Source organism: Schistocerca nitens, chromosome 1 (assembly GCF_023898315.1).
Source record: "Schistocerca nitens isolate TAMUIC-IGC-003100 chromosome 1, iqSchNite1.1, whole genome shotgun sequence".
In the NCBI taxonomy this organism is placed as follows: Eukaryota; Metazoa; Arthropoda; class Insecta; order Orthoptera; family Acrididae; genus Schistocerca; species Schistocerca nitens.
The window spans coordinates 633,919,277-633,940,452 of NC_064614.1; the positions used below are offsets into that span (position 1 = coordinate 633,919,277).

Here is a 21,176-nt window from a genome sequence, read left to right on the forward strand (position 1 = left end):
TCACTAAAGTGTTAGTTAGAAGAATAAAAATATGACATAATTTTTTATGTCGATCACGTTGTTCCTCTGCCAGTGCAATGTTATAATCTTCATTTTTTCTCATATCTTGATGTATCGTTTCTTACAAGACAGGTATCACAATGTGAATTTAACAATAATTTCATTGAGAGTAATGATTGCTGACTTTCTACAAACTCTTGATTACCAGTTATGGCTTATGTTCACTGTTTTGCAGCCCTTTCAAAATAAATAAGATTTTCACAGGCTTGACAGCTCAGAAGTTAGCAAATGTATGAAAAAACTGACGCCGAGTAAGGTAGTGGTGACTGAAGCACGAGACTCATTTTCTGAGAGAACCCAGTTGTTTCACACACACGTGGGTGTGAGTGTGTGTGTGTGTGCTTTGATGAATTTAAATCATCCTTTGTTTCTTTCTAAATATGGTAGTGAAGAAATTATGAAATGTTAGCATACTTGAATGTCACTAAAATTATTGTTTGTTAGTTCTGATTGCAATACCATAATCTGATTGCAATACCATAATCTGACATTTCTATTCTGGATAATTACAGTCATGGCTTTTCACTTCATATGTATGTCCCTATATTATTGTATTTTTGTTCGATCCTTCATTAAGATAATGTCCTTCAATAATAGCCACATAATTTTCAGTCATATTCCGCTGATTTTTATTTTAAAGGGATACTGAACTTACAGATTTCACAGTCTGCAAAATTTTGAAGTAAGTTCTTTTTTATTTTAATCTATATGAAATGACAGGTGTCTGAGTGATAAAAACAGTTTTTTTGTAAAATTTTTGTGCTGGATACTCGTAGTGCCTGTATCTTAAGTGATGACAACATTCCAGCTGTTTGATATGAGACTTATAACATGGACATCTTTAACTCGGGACTTGCGTAGTTTCCTGCACCATTAAAACTTGATGTTAATTTCCTCAGTTAGTTACCGACAAGGCAAACCATTCTTCTTGAAAAAAACTGTGATTCTGAAAGAACACGTGTTTAATAGTTTCCACAAAAATGTTGTTGTTGTTGTTGTTGTGGTCTTCAGTCCTGAGACTGGTTTGATGCAGCTCTCCATGCTACTCCATCCTGTGCAAGCTTCTTCATCTGTAAGAAGTTTTATTAATAAGAAGGAAAACTTCCAATATTGACACAGGAAAATGAAAGGACAAGTAAAATTACAAAGATAATAAGCAGGGAAGGAATGTCACAAAAGTGGCAAAGGAAAGGGTCTAGTGGTAATGAATGAATGGTCGGATACCGTAGTAAATTGGCCAGTAACCCTATAGAGAAGTCTGGGGACAACAGAAGTTCTGGCCTTAACACCATAAATTATAATATCCTTCAGCTCATACCAGAAAATAGAAGCAAGTTTTTACTAAGAACTGTAACTAATGTGTGAAGGTATTAATTCTATGATCCTCTTAACAGCCATATAAGTAATGTCAAGAGGAGTAATTATTGGCCTGCACTGTTCAGTCACTACAAATGTCAACAAAAATATGCTGTTTTCCCATTACATGTGTTCATCACATACACTGTATATTGAATGATTAGAAAATAATTGTTACTTTAGGAAACAGTTGTATTGGAAAAAGTGAAAGACTGCCTCTAGGGTTGATATTATCACTGATATTTTTCAACCTCACTTCATTTAAAAAATTTCATCCCACTACTTAGGTACTGCAGTTTGATTATGACATACGCATTTAGAAAATTGGCAAAGCCCTAATAGAGTGCAGACAGATTTTATGAACAACAGTGATTATCCTATAATGGCTGGCTTATTGATGTCAATCAAAATATTGTCTCAGAAATCTTTTACCTGCATATTTATAAGGCATTGTCTGTTGAAACATCTGAGTGTAAATTGGTTTATTTACTCTCCACTCCTCCCGCCCTTACGTAATGGTAATACTGAACTTCTTGTTGGCCAGAAACTCACATGATCGTCATATCTCAGATAGGTTGTTCAGAAATGAGATGGCAGTTAACATGCTGCTTTGTGCATCTGGTACATAATGAGAACTGAAGCTTCAAAATTGCTTTATATTGCACTTTGGTTCATCCGTGTGTGGATTAAGAGTGCATTGCTTTAATTTGGGATTCGATTTATGCCAAAAAAAGTCTTATGAATTTGTATATATTCATGGCAACATTCCCTCCCTCTCTCGCTCCCTCTCCTCAACAATGCTCCTGCCGTATCATGCACTGATCTGCAGACTAAATACAGGGTGATTCACAAAGATATGCAAGTATTTTAATATGTTATTCTACAATTAAAACTAAAGAAAAAAGTAATATAAACATAGGCCTGTGAATGATTAGTGACGAAGTTATGGCTAATAAAAGATTTTGCCTGAAATTTAGAAACTTTGTTAATATGAAGCCATTACAAAACTGTACGAGGTTAAAGTAAAGCACAATTTCCATTTATTTTTCTTGTTATTGATCTGGTGAATCTAATAAAAAAAAATCACAGATGTGTGTCTGCAGTAATTTTCGAGAACATCCAGAGAAGCAAAGAAATAATTTTGTAAAATTTTTAATTTATTAACTACTTAGACCAATTTGTTTTTTATATTCCAGTCAATTTCAAAAAAGTTTTCAACAGTAGTTGTAGAGAATTTAGTTTTGGAAAAATGATGGTAATAACATTAACATCAAATTTCAAAGGCATCCCTATTTCATAAGTAATCTACAAACTACAACAATTCTATGTGGTATCACTTAAAAGCACTGTTTTTATTATGTTCTTTCACTGAACAATACAGCAAACTAACTCGTTTCAAGGTTAGAAAACGACTGAAATAGCTCTATAACGGTTGCCAACAATGACTTAAATCTTCCTACATTCTTAATGGAAAGAAAACAAATTTACTTGTATAATAATCTTTGCTTCTCTGGATTTTCTGGAAAATTACTGCAGATAAACATCTGTGACATGTTTTATTAGATTCACCAGACCAATAACAACAAAATAAATGGGAATTGTGCTTTACTTTAACCTTGTACTGTTTTGCGATGGTTTCATATTAGTGCATTTGCTAAATTTCAGGCAAAATCTTTTATTAGCCCTAACTCCATAACTAAACATTTGCCAACCTATGTTTATATGGAATTTTTTCTTTAGTTTTACTTGTAGAATAACATATTAAAATATTTCCATATCTTTGTGAATCACCCTGTATATCGTCCATAAGTTCTTGACAATGTTCTTGTGAACAACTCCAATATTATTGATGAATCCTTGTTTGAGGAAAAAATGGTAGTAGCTTGTGTCATATAGTCAAGTAGTCAAGAATGCTTTCTTTTGTTGTTAAATTTAAGTCTTTTTCACTAATAATATGATTAGGATCAAAGACAAATTGAATAAAAGTGGATGTACTAAAGCCACTGTGCTATTGAGAAATATGTAGATAGCCAGAGGAAGCACGTACATAAATAAACCATGTATGCATAGCCTGTAAACTGACTTGTTTTTGGTAAAAATTGTGCAAATGCCCTATGGAACGTGGAGTTAATTAACTGGCCAACTAACTGTAACAGAGTTCGGACCTGTCAGTGAGATTTGTAATTATGAAAAAGTGGCTGCTCTAGCTATGGCCTATCTCTTAAGTCCTTGAGTACAGGTATGATAAATTTCACTATCGAACCTCTTTTGCAGTGTTAAAGTACATTCCAGGACTGACAAAACTGTATGTATATCTAGTGTATAGACATGTGAAACTTCCTGGCAGATTAAAACTGTGTGCCGGACCGAGACTCGAACTCGGGACCTTTGCCTTTCATGGGCAAGTGCTCTACCAACTGAGCTACCCAAGCACGACTCACGACCCGTCCTCACAGCTTTACTTCTGCCAGTACCTTGTTTCCTACCTTCCAAACTTAACAGAAGCTCTCCCGTGAACCTTGTAGATCACTTGCCCGCGGAAGGCAAAGGTTCCGAGTTCGAGTTTCGATCCGGCACACAGTTTTAATCTGCCAGGAAGTTTCATATCAGCACACAGTCCGCTGCAGAGTGAAAATCTCATTCTGTACAGACATGTTAATAAGACTTGTCAAAAACTGCAGACAAAGTACATCATCGGACGAGTCCTTTCTGAACCTGTTAATGCTCTTGGTGTGTACATGCCAGGCACACAAGCCATATTGGAATCTGGTTAAGTTTTATGTCTGATGTTTTAAGTCCTGTGAATTTCAAGACAAAGCAAGAAGCTCTGCAGTGCAGTGCAGAACATGTGGAAAAATCACCATCTGAGTATTACCCATTACCTGCTACTTCTGCAGTGATAATTATCCAGCCTCTGTGCCCAGGAAATCTTTACGATGAAACAGGTTAACTCTATGTTTGTGCAGGCTCAATGATGTCACTATAACCTAGTGCAACATTGCATCGTATTATAAGGCTAACTCACCTTGAAATTTTACTGCTGATACTCACTTCTGAAGAGTGCTTAACCGGGCTATCAATTCCATGAATGTGATCTGTCAGTCATATGTTCGTAACTCCTTACCTTTAAATCTTCTCTTTTTGCCCTTGCATCCCTCCTTCAAGTTGGGGTTCTGCAATGCAGTGCCACTTGTAGCTATATCAAACTACTTTACTATCTGCAGGAAAGTACTGTGATAATGGAAGACTATGTTTGCTACCCACTAGCTATGAATCAGTTCTTTCCAAAATATTTCTGTGTTTAACAGTCCCCATAATATTTTAAACCATCAGTTAAACATTTACATCTAAGCTCTTAATAACCAAACTCTTCGACAGACAAATCATTAGTATGCCATTGACAAAAAGTAAGTAAGTGGTTAAGTAATTCCATACAATCTTTTTTTGTTTTCTCTTGCAGAACAACAGCCATTGCTGTCCCGACCTCTCCTCCTTTGGCACCCAAAAGTCATGACAGCTCCTTCTCGCCAGTAAAACATTCACCCTCCATCATGCCTTGTGGTTGTACTGTACGTACATTTGTTTTTTGTATCTGCACATAAACAAAAATGCATGCACCATATGTGGCCTTTTGTCTACCACTACTCCCATAAAGGTTTCTACATGACCATCTTTCATCGGCTCAGTAGACAGAAAGGTACATGTTGGTACCTTAAAAAAGCAGCATTTACCACCACACTCCAAGTGTGACCAAATAACTTTACCCATTACTGAGGATTTAGATCATACTCTGCTTTGTTGTAACAATCTACTAACTGGCATGAAAGAGCTGTTTGACATGTTGTGATTGGTGTACACCCAGAGGCTATAGAAGCTGAAATATGTTGAAAAGGCCATGGACATGCATAATTGGGAGCCCTTGCCCAAATGTGTTGTTCATACTAGGCAATTGTAACCACATGTGATGTAAGCAAGCTAATGTCATAAGTAGTAGGCTCGTGATGGCGGAACTAAGTAAATTGGTAGAGGAGTTTGAGGATGGACATGCTATGCATGTAAGAGCCTTACATAAGGAATGGTGTAATATCTAGGGATAGGTTGATGCCAAGGTGGTGAACACAGTAGTAGCACATTTATGTAATATTTATATGGTCACTATTTAGTTACAGGCAACAGTTTGTAGGTGCATAATTATGATGGTGAGTCAATTATTATCCGCAATTTAGTTATATTTTTGTTTATTTTGGCAGTACTGTCATTTTACTTTGATGATGCATGCTTTGTTTACTTCTTGTTATATCTTTGCAATTTTCAAGCTGCTAGATGAGTTTCGTTATTGCTGCCATGCTGTTAATCATGTCTGCTCCACTGTCTATTTGCACCAAAGAAGAGCAACAGAAGTATCGGGCCGAAAATCATCGAAGACTTTTGATACAGTACGGGAACAGTGTTTTGCCACAACGGAGTGTCTACGAATGGACTGAAAAATTCCGAAATGGTCGCACAAGTGTTACGTGCGATGAAGGAGCCGAACAATCATTTACCACCACAAATCATTCATTAGTCGAGAAATCCTTAATGCAGTGAAGGCAGTTAAGGACAAGAATAGCATGGCCGTACCACTTCCACCACCAAACACAGCAACTGAAAATTTCCAACAAGAAAATGAAACTGAATCACTGACAACAGGTCCAGCATTAGAATCTCCACTTTCCTCAAAAGCAGCTGAAATAAAGGATTCAACTAGGGCAGAAGTTTCCAAAGCAGCTACGTACTATGCAACTGCATCGTTAACAAGGGGGGAAAAAAAAAACGCCTGATGTGCCAGCAGCCAATGACCTTACATCAGTATTGGCCCCTCCTCAGTCTTCAACAGTGAAAGACTTTTCACCAGCTTCACCAATATCAGCAGTAACAGAAGCAAACAGAAGCAGCACAAGAACCAGGAAACTTACAACTCTGCAGGATTTTTGGTACCTGGCACTGCAAATTAGTCATGGTTCTGCCTACGAAATCATCCACAACAGACTTGGGTTTCACAAAGTTGCATAAACAAACACGCTTGGACATTTGCAAAAAACATGTGGATCGCTGTGGTAATGAAGGGGACAACTTCTTAGACAGCATCATTACTGATGACGAAACATGGATCCATCATTACGAGCCGTAGAGTAAACGGCTGAGTATGGAATGGAAACATCCAAATTTGCCATGCAAGAAAAAGTTCAAGACCCAACCGTCCGCTGGAAAACTGATGCTTACAGTTTTTTGGGACACACAAGGTCCAGTACTGACGCTAATATAAAATCTGTGCTGTGGCATAGCTGTGTGACAGATAGGTGTGGCCTGTTGCAACAAGACATGCTAAATGAACTAAACCAACTTGATGTTAATAGAAATGGTAATGCTAGCAAACACATCAGCCAATTGATGGACTCTAAACAAGAATGTTACTATGAGTGACCACAGTGTTATTTGTTTTGATCTAGGAACTGCATGTGCAGACTGGAATGAACCATGTGTTCATGTCTGAAGGAACATTGCGTCAGTCTTCTTAACAACACAGGCACTGCAGTATCGTATTTACCCACCAGTACCAGGCAGTGTCCTCCCTTGTACAGGAATTACATAATGTGTATACGAGTACTGGTTGGAGGAACGAAACACATGGAAGTTTGGGTTTGGCCGTGAATCGTGCTCAGATAGCCAAAGTGATATAAAGGCAATTGCTTGCGTAAAGTGGAAATCCAGATTCTGGTCCCAGTCCACCATAGGCTTTCATTGTCATCATTCCCCTATACAGCTGATAGTTGGTCGTGTTTGCAACACATTTCGTGTATTTCTCAGTTGTATGTCCACAGAAGTTGTCCAGGGCCAATATGTTATGCAAATTCAGTAACACACCGGGGCAGTGTTGCCAAACATGTCGCCCAATGTTTGTGGTGCAAATTTATCACTTAGCAATGAAAATTCACAACTTTTTCCTCATAATCACCTGGAAGCCATTGAGTCATGGCAGTTTTCCTTTGGAAGCCTAGTCAGTTGGGTTGAAAATGGAGATGTATAGTTTTTTGGCTGAAGTCAGTGCTTTGAGTTGGCAAATTTCACAAATCACTGCACATCATTATTGTTGCTTTTCATCTTCATAATCACAGAGCCTTTTTTTGAGGGTTGGGTCCTTTTCATTTTGATGTGAAATTCGTGGCAACTACCCTTCATTTCTTGAAACCGCATTTTGTTTCTTCTCCAGTCGCAAAATACAACCTTCACTCACATCATACAATATTTGCTCAGATTGTACTTTCTTGCTCCTGCAAGTTTTCCAGTGTTTCTGCTTCTTCTATATTTTTTCCTTTAGCTACATACAAGTGATAATGGAGAATTAGTAGCCATAATTAACAAGTTAACCCTTGGGTAATAATTCACTTTTAATGTGTTACTGACATAACACAGACTGAGGCCTAAACAACGTCATGTTATAACGGGTTCTACTGTTGGAAGTGGAGCAATACCTATCTTATTTTAATTGATTCGCAGACCCCAGTTTTTCTCCTTAAATTTGTGGAAAATGTGTGTGGATTATTTGCATATATGTGGTAGATTCATTTCAAGCTGCTTACTGTAGTCAAGCTGTGCCCTCTCCTTACAAGCCACCCCCTCCTCCTTCCTCACAGAATTACCAAATTGCGAGGCCTTGTGGCCTCAGGATGTCGTATCAATTGATTCCATCGTGTATTAAAGTTGTGCCACAAATTTCTTTTCTTTTCTATGTGATTCAGTACCTCTTCATTAGTTATCTGATTTACTCATGTAATCTTAAACATTGTTCTGTAGCACCACATTACAAAAGCTTCAATTTTTTTCCTTCTGTGTGTTCTGTTTGTTGCCCATGTTTCACTTCTGTTCAAGGCTACATTCCAGACGAATACCTCCAAAAAAGACTTTCTGACATTTGCAACAGATTCTCTGTTCAAGGCTACATTCCAGATGAATACCTCCAAAAAAGACTTCCTGACATTTGCAACAGATTCTATGTTTCATGAATGCCTTTCTTGCTATTGCCAGCCTGCATTTTATACCCACTGTACTACGGCCATTGTCTGATATTATGTAGGGCAAACGGTACAACTCATCTGCTGTTTTTGGTGTTTCATTTCCTGAGTTCCCTCAGCAACACCTGTTGCAATTCAACTACATTCCCTTAGGTGATAAAAGAAAATATTGTAAAATATAAGTGTGTAGGGAGAGATTATGGTAAGAATATTAGTAAGAGTTTTACAAAACTGCCGAGGAAAAATTTAATTCATCTTTAAACATAGACCTATAGTTCTTATATTCTGGTTTCTCATATAAGAAATGAGTGTAAAATTAAACAGAAGCAAGAATAAGTGGTAGATAACACTTCTGAGGTTAAAGTACAGGGTGAGGCAGTGGAACGGCATGGCTTTGAAAAATCACCAATAAAGAGTATAATTATTTCAACATGAATCTTAACTACAGGAGTGGAAATTAGTGTTTTACCTTAAAATTAATCATTTTTTAATATGGTGTCAGTAAGATGGGTCCTTGGTTTTGCACAAATTGTCGGAGTCAAGATTAAATGTGCCCATGACATTCTGTAGCATCTGGAACAGAATGTTGTTAATTTCCTGCCGGATTCACTCCTTCAGATCTTGTTTTGTTCTTTGTGAATTTTCCTCAAAGACTTAGCGTTTAAGATAGCTTCAAAGAAAAGAAGTCTGGGGCGGTCAGATCTGGCGAATGGGCAGGCCAAGGGATATCACCATTCTTGCTGATTAGCCGTCCTGGAAATGGGAGTTTAAGCAAATCCATTGAGATGGTAGCAGTATGGCTAAGCTGCCAACATGTCAGCATAACGCTCAGAGTTCACTGTTTTTGTGTTACCATATTAATCTTAAAAAAGAATAGGATCTCATGATTCCACAAGAAGATATTGCACACCAAACTGTTACTTTTTTAGAATGGAGAGGTTTTTCATGAAGATCACATGGCTTATTTGCGGACCAATACTGGAAGTTCTGCTTGTTTTCGTAGCCACCAACGTGAAAGTGGGCTTCACCACTCATCCATAAGTTATGCACTCTTTCTCCATTTCTTCTGATAACATTAAGCATTGCTCGGCAAAAGCATATGCAGTGATTGTAATCGTTAGGTTTTAGGGCTTGCACTATTTGTATGTTGTATGGATGATAGTGTAGGTTATTCTTCAAAATCCATCTCACTGATCGATTGCTAAGACCAAGTTCAGCGCTGTGCCACCTTGCTGATTTTTGCGGACTTCGTGCTAATGCATCGCACACACGATCAATGTTCTCTGGGGTCTGGATTGTTTTTTCACTACCACCTATTTCTTCATCATGCTTTGTGGGTTCTAAGTTTTGCACCCACAGGAGGATGGCTTTCCTTGATGGCACAGGAGCCTGTGGCAATAGATTAAACTCACTACGGAAAGCACGTTGGGCACCAACCATACTATCCATGTTTTTATAATATACTGTTTCAGCAAACGCACATTGAGCGCTTGACCAGTGCTCCATGGCTACTGAATTTTACCTGTCTAGTCGCTCAAGGTCATTTACCCCACTCCCATAACCCCTCATCGCACCCATCAGCCAGAGTCGAAATCATGCCGTTTCACTGCCTCACCCCGTACTTTCTGCCAGGAGGACAGTGAGTCTCCTGATTCAGATGGCCAGTTGCAGTCAACAGTTAAAATTTTATCATCATCATCAAAATTGTCTGGTGTGTTATCAAAGAAGAGAAAACACATACTACTGAAAAAAAAATCAGAAACAAGCCAATAATAATTTGAAGTATTATTAAACAAGGCATAAATAAATGCCAAAAGTGAATTAAATTGAATTCCCAGATAGCAGGTATGGCATAAATGATGACACATTGAAATCACTGGCCACCAAATTCACTAATTACTTCATCACATTAAGCAGTTAAATACAAAAGCAATGAATTTACTCTGACAGACACTGTTCATACTGCTGACAGTCATTAATCTGCAAGGTTTAAAAAATGCAACACCTGAGATTACAAAAATCATTGTTTATAAAAAAGGGATCGTGTTTCTGGATATTGCAATCATTCAAAATCTTATTCCAGTTTTATCAGGTAGTCAAGGCATATTTTGTGACAGACTTTAATATGCTGTGGTGATGCTGACCTGTAGAAATGAAGATACATAGATCACATCTAACTGATCCATTTCACTCTTTCCAGTATTCTGAAATATTGAGAAAGTGGTCTGCAAGCGAATACTTAACTCATATATACAGCTTGTCATCGATACGGATGTTCTGTAGAGACCTGTATATAATTTCATGAATGAAGTCCTGGCAGAGCCAATTAACTAAACTGAATGAGAATATTGAGAAACCCCCACATGTCCATTTTTTGGCAAAACTGAATTAGTTATGATTTTGTACTTTAAACATATAGTCTGATCATGATATAGAAACCCCATGTGTTCTGGCATTTTCTGTGTTGTTACGCAGCCATTGCATTACCTAAACTGAAGTGAAACCCCTATGTAAGAAAGACGGGGGCTTTCTCAAAATTTTAAGTTTCCAGTTTTGTTTACTATCAATTATACACTCCTGGAAATGGAAAAAAGAACACATTGACACCGGTGTGTCAGACCCACCATACTTGCTCCGGACACTGCGAGAGGGCTGTACAAGCAATGATCACACGCACGGCACAGCGGATACACCAGGAACCGCGGTGTTGGCCGTCGAATGGCGCTAGCTGCGCAGCATTTGTGCACCGCCGCCGTCACTGTCAGCCAGTTTGCTGTGGCATACGGAGCTCCATCGCAGTCTTTAACACTGGTAGCATGCCGCGACAGCGTGGACGTGAACCGTATGTGCAGTTGACGGACTTTGAGCGAGGGCGTATAATGGGCATGCAGGAGGCCGGGTGGACGTACCGCCGAATTGCTCAACACGTGGGGCGTGAGGTCTCCACAGTACATCGATGTTGTCGCCAGTGGTCGGCGGAAGGTGCACGTGCCCGTCGACCTGGGACCGGACCGCAGCGACGCACGGATGCACGCCAAGACCGTAGGATTCTACGCAGTGCCGTAGGGGACCGCACCGCCACTTCCCAGCAAATTAGGGACACTGTTGCTCCTGGGGTATCGGCGAGGACCATTCGCAACCGTCTCCATGAAGCCGGGCTACGGTCCCGCACACCGTTAGGCCGTCTTCCGCTCACGCCCCAACATCGTGCAGCCCGCCTCCAGTGGTATCGCGACAGGCGTGAATGGAGGGACGAATGGAGACGTGTCATCTTCAGCGATGAGAGTCGCTTCTGCCTTGGTGCCAATGATGGTCGTATGCGTGTTTGGCGCCGTGCAGGTGAGCGCCACAATCAGGACTGCATACGACCGAGGCACACAGGGCCAACACCCGGCATCATGGTGTGGGGAGCGATTCCTACACTGGCCGTACACCACTGGTGATCGTCGAGGGGACACTGAATAGTGCACGGTACATCCAAACAGTCATCGAACCCATCGTTCTACCATTCCTAGACCGGCAAGGGAACTTGCTGTTCCAACAGGACAATGCACGTCCGCATGTATCCCGTGCCACCCAACGTGCTCTAGAAGGTGTAAGTCAACTACCCTGGCCAGCAAGATCTCCGGATCTGTCCCCCATTGAGCATGTTTGGGACTGGATGAAGCGTCGTCTCACGCGGTCTGCACGTCCAGCACGAACGCTGGTCCAACTGAGGCGCCAGGTGGAAATGGCATGGCAAGCCGTTCCACAGGACTACATCCAGCATCTCTACGATCGTCTCCATGGGAGAATAGCAGCCTGCATTGCTGCGAAAGGTGGATATACACTGTACTAGTGCCGACATTGTGCATGCTCTGTTGCCTGTGTCTATGTGCCTGTGGTTCTGTCAGTGTGATCATGTGATGTATCTGACCCCAGGAATGTGTCAATAAAGTTTCCCCTTCCTGGGACAATGAATTCACGGTGTTCTTATTTCAATTTCCAGGAGTGTATTTGAAAATTTTCTGTGGACAGGAATTTCAAATTTTGGAAACCACAAGTGGACGCATGTTGCACACTTGAAGAGTTCAGTGCAAAAATCAAAACTCCCATCTCTGAATGATGCTGCTAAAAAGTCAGCAATAACTGAGTTATTAGTGCAGAAGAGATGTACTGATTAATTCTTCAAGAAAATATAATAGTTAAAGAGAAAACAGACAGATTCTACCATTGCAGGTCCCACATTTGATTTTATGCACACCTGCAATTGCCTCAGATACCAATACAAGACATGTTTTACTTGCGTCAGTAAATGACTTTAATGTGCATGTCTTACGCAGAGGAGGAGCCACATTTTCTCTTATCATGAAGGAATAGCATGAAAAAGCCCTCATGAAGTCTATTGATTTCTTTTTGATAATGCAATTTTCACCTGTTCTCCTTTTCTTGTGGAGGCCAAAATTAAAACCATGCTATAGTGTGATTTTATTTAATGCTTATGGCACATGGAGGATTTTAGTTCATCATCCATTACTTTCTAATAAGCGGCTGCTCTTACCTTCCATTTAATAGAGATTTGAGCATGGTAAAAACGAAAATTAGGAAGATGGATAGGATATGTTTTCTGAAAAAATATGTATAATTAATAAAAACTAAAAGATCAATTTTGAAATGAAAAGACAAAAATAGAAATGGTAAATTTTAAGGAATGGTAGCTAAATTTCTACCAAAAGAGTGCTATTTCTGTTGAAACTCAAGGAAATAAGAAACAGCACTTTCATGTAACACATTTCATGTGGTTCTTTTATTCATACAAACATCTTGATGTTGTTACAGTCAAGCCATTTAATGATGGAGCAAAAGAGCACACATTCTAACTGGATGATACATCTGTATCTCCACCAAGCCCTGTAAGTCAGGTTTTTTAAGATCGTGTGTCTATAAATGAGATGAAAATGGATAACCTAAGGCGATTTCTGCCATTCCTACCAAAAGAAGAAATCATCTGGAACTTTTACTCTGATGTAAACAATTGGCTAACATGTGTGAAAAAATTAATCATAGATAGAATATAATGTCAAAGAAGATAGAAAATAGGCATAGATTGTTTGATTTTTGTCCATATTAGCAATAAAGTATGAGTTAGGTAAAGATTGAGGCTTATTTTTTATAAAATATTGAGAAAGCTCGCTACATAAAATTTAACTTAATGTCAGGAAACTGTATCAAGGTTGTCATCAGAGCATTGGCAGTATCCCCTCTACATTTATTTTAACAAGTTATAAGAAGTAAAATGAAATTTCATCATAACTTTCGGACCTGGGATGTATTTGGTGTCTCCTGAAAAGTTTAGTTTTATGGATGTGGGGTTTCTCAATATTCCCATTCAACGATCCTGTAGGAAAATTCTGTGTACCCTTCTTGCATTGGCTAGAGTATCTCAACAACACAAAACATAGGAACAGATGTGGGTGGGAGGATATGTAACAAATGGGATCCTTCAGAGTTCAGTACTATGTCTGGTCTCCTGTTCGTAATGCAGATAAGTGGGCTTCGAAAGACCTTAGTCCTGCGACTGCAGCTGGGATGCCTGTTACCAGCATCATTGCCAGTAATCAGGTTACGTACTCACTAAGTGCCTTACGTTCAGGCTTCTACTTGGGTCTGTGTTATCCGTACTGCTTACCTTGACCTGTGCTGAATACTTAACTATTTTCTGCAGCACATAGTTGTGATTCAGTATGTCAATCTGAGTTCGGTAAATGCTGATAAATTAAAATTCAATGAGCATTTAAGTTCTTCAGCTACTTAGTTTTTTTACTTGGAAACTTCCCTGCATATGAATTACTTAACATTTTAAGCTTATTAAAATCGTTTTCTTGACTAAGAACTACATCATGCCAGCCATTTTTGTCAAAATTTTAGCAGCCCATTTCAAAAGCAACGAGAGAATTTGGATTCATCTAAGTAGTTCAATGTTCCTTGTTTGAAAGCTGTCCTTAATTCCTGCACTTCTCAACGTATTCCTCATTGTAAGAGGCATTTCTGGAAAGTAGTACAATTTTGGAAAAAATCTCAAAACATTTTCTTCAAACCAATTTATTTTCACAACAAAGAACATTTCTTGAACATTAAAAGAGAAAGTGTACAAATCAAATCCACACACTTTAGATGAAATTAAAAGTAATGTTCATCAAGAAATTGCAGCCATTTCTCAGAGGGAACTGCAGAGTTTAATGAGCAGTTTTGTAAGCAGATGCCAGAAATGCTTGAACAATGAAGGGAGGCAGTTCCAGCTTTTCCTTGCTTAACATACCTGAGTGATTTACTTACCTTTTTAAGTGTTTATGTTGTGTATGCTAGAAATAAATGACACAACAAACCATGCTATATTTACAATATTATAAAAAGGATAGTTGCTACTCACAGTATAGCGGAGAATGAAATCCTGACCTTTAGCTGCCTACGGGTGTTGATAAATATCAAACACACACACACACACACACACACACACACACACACACACACACACACACACACAACCAGCTTATTTTGTGCTAGTCTTTTCGTTGTGCCTGTCTCCAACAGCATCTTCACTTTATGGTGAGTAGTAACTATCTTTTTTCATAATATTGCTACATTCCATCCTGGATTTTCCATATTATATTTACTGCTGACCTCCTGTCACCTGCTCCGCAGGCACAGCAGCCGGCCTCACTGGCTGGCCAAGTGCCTTGAAAGCAGTTGCATTAACGATTGACCACCCTGTATTATTTGGGCACCAACAAAAAGCATTCAGAAACATTGAGTATTTAGTTTTGAATGTTGACTAGAGAAATCTGTTTGGGTTTATGTGTTGGAAATGTAATGGTAAAGTTCCAGAGAGTTTTTGGCACATGGACATCTTCCATTTAAAATTATCAGTGTTATTGTGCTAGCACAGACCGAAAGGAATGGTTGGACATGTGTTCTAAAGTGTTTATTTTGTAAATTATGTACAAAACTTGAAATTAAGTATTGCTGCACTGAAGAAAACTCGGTTGCAGATATTCAATCATTTCCAGTTCACAAGAAGTTATTCAAAATTAAAACACACCCTTTACACAAGAACTTTGTTTACACTGTGTCCAGATAGACAAACTCGTTGTGCCTACCACCACATGTGTGTGTAAGTAGTGATGTGCCACTGTGCTGGCAACTCGTGACCGGGTGTTTCCAGTGGATGAGAGTTCTGCGGAATGTGCTGACCGGAGCAACGGTCAAATATCCTCTATATTGCGGTGGCCAGGACAGAAATGGCAACATGCTTTATTTTCACAAAAAAATAATGTCAGTGAGATCTCAAAGATAGGGTATAGCTAGTGGCATTAACACTTCAGAAATGTAACTGCTGCTATCCAAATTATTGGCCATTCAAACTAAAAGTGGTCATGTTGTGTACCCCATGGCACTCTCATACCATGTTCTGAGCCTGTATTAGTGCCACCTCACATGAATGTAACCATTATGAAGCTGCACACAGAACCAGGACTCACCTGAAAACGTGATGTGGTGCCAACCCTGTATCTACTATTGTCATGAGGCACACCCCCATTGGCACATCTCTCTCTGCTCCCATCTTCACGATGCTGCGGTTTTAATGCCCAGCAGTGTATACATTTTCTTTTTTTATTTCATTTTATAAAACTGTCAATGTATTTTCATCTTTACTTTTAAGTCTTATCCTAGTTTTTCTTTCGAAACATGCGGTACAAAACGTGTTCAGAATTTGTACCCGATTTCTTGACTTTCATTCTGATCTTAGTAAATTGCACGTCTACAAACTCGCTCTAAGTAATATTTCTAAAATGCCTCCTAGTACATTTTTGAGGCTTCTTGTCATCAAAATGCTGTCCTCTTCTAGCTTTCCTCCATTCTATGGTTTGAGCTTAAATTAATTCTCTTATAGCTTTCCTCCATTCTATGGTTTGAGCTTAAATTAATTCTCTTACCAGAGACAGACAAAACCCTGCTAGTGGCATTTATCACCCTTTATTACTCTATGGAGATCATTAGTATTTAAAATGCACAGGTCCAGTATGTGGAAAAGAAATTTTTGTAGCATTTCAGTCTTCTGCTCAGATTCAACTGAACTCAATCGTAGGTCAGTGAGATAAATTGCTGCTGTCATTTTACACACATTCACATGGAAAGGAAAGTGTCAGCAGATAAGGATTATATGGCATGTTTGATTAAGAAAACCTTATTTTATGTTAGTAGGTGCTTAGGGGGAAAAAAAAACAAAAATTACAATTATATTTGTATTTCAGATGCGCCGTGGCCTAGACCAAACTGTTCGAAAGGTCTTGCAGGTGGCTGCTGAAGGTGATGTAACAAGTGTAGCGAGACTGGAAAGAACAAAGCATTCATTGACTAGAACAAATATGCATTGTTACAAACGTCTAGTTACAAAATTCTCAGACATGTGCTTCAAGCTCTCAGAGGTAAGACTTCAGTTATGTACTATTAGTGTTGGTATTCAGACTTTATCTCAGTGCTTTGTTGTTGTGATCTATCCTATGCAAACCCCTTCATCATCGTCACACAACCTACAACCATGTGAGTGAGCTTATTATAAAGAAGCTTTAGTCTCCCTCTACAATTTTTACCTTTATCAATCGATCCCTTCTTTCAGTTGAGCTGTACCATAAATTCCTAATTTGTTATTCGAACTACCCATTTAATTTCAAGCATTCTTCTGTAGCACCACATTTCAAAAGCTTCTATTCTCTAGTGCTATTTTGCCTAAAACTGACATGGTGAGACCGTGGCTGTGTACAATTAATGTAGGTTAATTCTTACAAAGAAGAAAACAGCAACCAGCCACTATTAATACTGCTATTTATTTAGGTAAATAGTGCCGTTAACGGATTTGAACTGGCAAGTTCATCATCAGACGGCTGTTGCACATGATTTTCAAGATACACTTTACATTATCATCCGTTTTCAATTTTTGTTATTCCACTGTGGCAAAGTATTTTTGGTGTGTTGTTGCCGTCAAAAATTCTGCGCGATTTTGTTGCGAAGTTGCATTGTATTTTCCGAATATTCCTAAATATATCCAGCACTTATGTAATTTGTACATCACCATATTGTGCAAAGCACGAACACACACACACACACACACACACACACACACACACACACACACACAAAAAGAATTTGCCACAAAGATTGCAGATTTGTGTTTGTAAATCTGCAATCTTTGTGATAACTTCACATGTGGCAAATTCTTTTTGGTGTGTGTGTGTGTGTGTGTGGTGCTTTGCACAATATGGTGATGTACAAATTACATAAGTGCTGGATATATTTAGGAATATTCGGAAAATACAATGCTGCAACTTCGCAACAAAATCGCACGGAATCTTCGACGGCAACAACACACCAAAAAACACTTTGCCACAGTGGAATAACAAAAATTGAAAATGGACGATAATGTAAAATGTATCTTGAAAATCATGTGAACAGCCGTCTGATGATGAACTTGCCTGTTCGAAACCAGTAACAGCGCTACTTACCTAAATAAATAGCAGTATTAATAGTGGCTGGTTGCTGTTTTCTTCTTTGTAAGAATTAACCTACATTTCTTCTATTCTCTTCTTGTCTGATCTGCTTATTGTCCATGTTTCACTTTCATACAAAACTTCCCATTACAAACGAAAGCGCTGGCAGGTTGATAGACACACAAAATTCAAGCTTTCGCAACCAACGGTTGCTTCATCAGGAAAGAGGGAAGGAGAGGGAAAGACGAAAGGATGTGGGTTTTAAGGGAGAGGGTAAGGAGTCATTTCAATCCCGGGAGTGGAAAGACTTACCTTAGGGGGGAAAAAGGACAGGTATACACTCGCGCGCGCGTGCGCGCACACACACACACACACACACATCCATTTGCACATACACAGTCACAAGCAGACATGTCTGCTTGTCTATAGCATTTGTAGATTTTGTGAAAGCTTTTGACAGTGTTAACTATACTACACTCTTTGAAATGATAAAGAGTAGAAGAAATTTGGAGAGGGAATTAAACTTAGGGAGCAGAAACAAAACATGTTTGCTTGTGACTGTGTATGTGCGGATGGATATATGTGTGTGTGCGCGCGCGAGTGTATACCTGTCCTTTTTTCCCCCTAAGGTAAGTCTTTCCGCTCCTGGGATTTGAATGACTCCTTACCCTCTCCCTTAAAACCCACATCCTTTCGTCTTTCCCTCTCCTTCCCTCTTTCCTGATGATGCAACCGTTGGTTGCGAAAGCTTGAATTTTGCGTGTGTGTTTGTGTTTGTTTGTGTGTCTATCAACCTGCCAGCGCTTTCGTTTGGTAAGTCACATCATCTTTGTTTTTAGATATATTTTTCCCACGTGGAATGTTTCTTTCCAAGATTCTATACATTCTGTTCAACTTCTCTTCCAAGTCCTCTGCCATCTCTGACAGAAATCCAATGTCATCTGTAAAATTCATAATTTTTGTTTCTGCTCCCTAAATTTTGATTCCCTCTCCAAATTTCTTCTACTCTTTATCATTTCAAAGAGTGTAGTATAGTTAACATTGTCAAAAGCTTTCACAAAATCTACAAATGCTATAGAAACAGATTCGCCTTTCTTCAATCTATCTTCTAGGATAAGTCGTGAGGTCAGTATTGCCTTGCATGTTCCTCGAATCTAAATTGATCTTCCCCTAGGTTGGCTTCTACAGTTTTTATCACACTTCTATAAATATTTAATGTCAATATTTTGCAGCCATGAATTATCAAACTGGTAGTTCAATAGTATTCACGTCCAAAAGCACCTACCTTTTTTAGCAACTGGAATTATTTCTTTTTTCTTAAAAACTGAAGGCGTTTTGTTGTGGCCGGCTCTCGCAGTAATTCTGAGGGAATATAAACTCCAGGGGCCTTATTTTCACTTAGGTCTTTCACTGCTCTATCTAATTCATCTCACAGTGTCATATATCTCCCATCTCATTTTCTACTGATTCCTCTTTCTGTATTATGTCCATGGTAATTCTTGTTATAAGCTTGTCAACACAGGGTGTATCAAAAGGTATGAAACTTATTTTCGATAACTTTTTGTTTGCATGGTAGTGTCTGAAATGTGGAAGACATAGGCAATTTGGATGAGACACAGATGACTCCTGTTTCTGCTCAAATTCATGCCAAAAGATCTTGTGGTAACTTTACAGGTGTAGTGTAAACCAAGGTTTTCATGTACCCCTAGAAATAAAAGTCCAGTAGGGTCAAGTGTCCATGTACCACATTGGCAAGGTGTGCTTGGAGCATCATCCTGCTGGAATGACATGGAATGGCAAATTGTCAAAAGCATCTCATCCAACAATCCAGGTAAGACCTCTTGCAGAAATACCAGGCAATTGGGATGTATGACATGATATGGTCATCAATGAGACCTGCACGCACATTGACAACAGAGTGACATTGGTTACCTCGAATATGCAGCTTGTGAGGATTTTCTTCCATCCAAATATGGCTGTTTCCAGTGTTGAACATGCTGTCCATGATACAGGTGCATTCATCAGAAAACAGGATACATCGGTGAAAGTGTGGATCCTGCCTACTTTAATCAAACAGCCATTGGCAAAAATTGACACAATGAGGAAAGTCATTATGAGCCTGGAGTTTGTTGGTATGAAGGTGCTCATTGTGCAGAACATGCCACTCTATCATAGTTTACACCCATGGTGTGCACTACCGCTTGAGTGCTTGGTGTGCACTACCGCTTGAGTGCTTGTAGAAGGCTACTCTGCAAAACGCTGACATACAGCTTCTTCAGACTCTGGTGTTTGGCAGGTCTGCAAGCATCCAGTGTGGTGACTGTTATGACATGAGCTGCCCATTTTACATAAATGCCTCCCCAGTCCTGCAAACATGGTGTGAGGTGGATGACGCCTGTTGGGGTAATGTTCTTCATGGAGTTGGCAAGCCTGTCTTGTATTCCTTTGGGCTACCCTGTTAACAAGAAGCACGCTCATGTACTCTACAGTTATGCACATGACTGTCATCATTAATTCCTATTTATGATAGCCACACAAGTGACTGAAATTTACACACAGTATGGAGAAAAAAAAAAGAGAGAAAAAAAATGGCTCTGAGCACTATGGGACTTAACTACTTTGGTCATCAGTCCCCTAGAACTTAGAACTACTTAAACCTAACTGCCCTAAGGACATCACACACATCCATGCCCAAGGCAGGATTCGAACCTGTGACCGTAGCGGTCACGCGGTTCGACTGTAGCACCTAGAACCGCTCGGCCACTCTGGCCTGCACACAGTATGAAAGTGTGTGTGTGTGTGTGTAAAATGTAACAAATTAGCACTGCCACTGGTAAATACACAAACTTCACAGTATACACACAATGCCTTCTGTTGCTTGTCTGTGTTGGTTTCTTTACCTACAGTTCCTTTTCAGAGACCATAGTGCATCAACAATGTCAGAGCAATTGCAACTTGCATTGTCTTCTTTACTTCTTGCCTAGCTTGTGTGGCCAAACTCTGACCTCCTCCTCCACATTCCAGAGACACTAGCACACACACAATAGAAGTCTATTAGCACAATATGCTTATGTGGTACGTGTCTACCAACCACCACACCTTGTAACATACCTTTTGATACATCTGTATATTCCTTCCACTCTGTGCTTAGTACTGGCTTGCCATTTAAGCTTTCGATATTCAT

At 39.2% G+C, this 21,176-nt stretch overlaps 1 protein-coding gene across 1 annotated transcript in view; it reads left to right on the plus strand.

Annotated features, from left to right (window-relative positions):
* Positions 1–21,176, plus strand: part of LOC126258004 (legumain-like) — a 148,074-nt gene that overhangs the window by 125,539 nt on the left and 1,359 nt on the right. Inside the window, exon 11 of the mRNA XM_049955607.1 lies at positions 16,760–16,933. Within this exon, the coding sequence (XP_049811564.1) occupies positions 16,760–16,933 (174 nt within the window). The remainder of the gene's footprint in view (positions 1–16,759; positions 16,934–21,176) is intronic.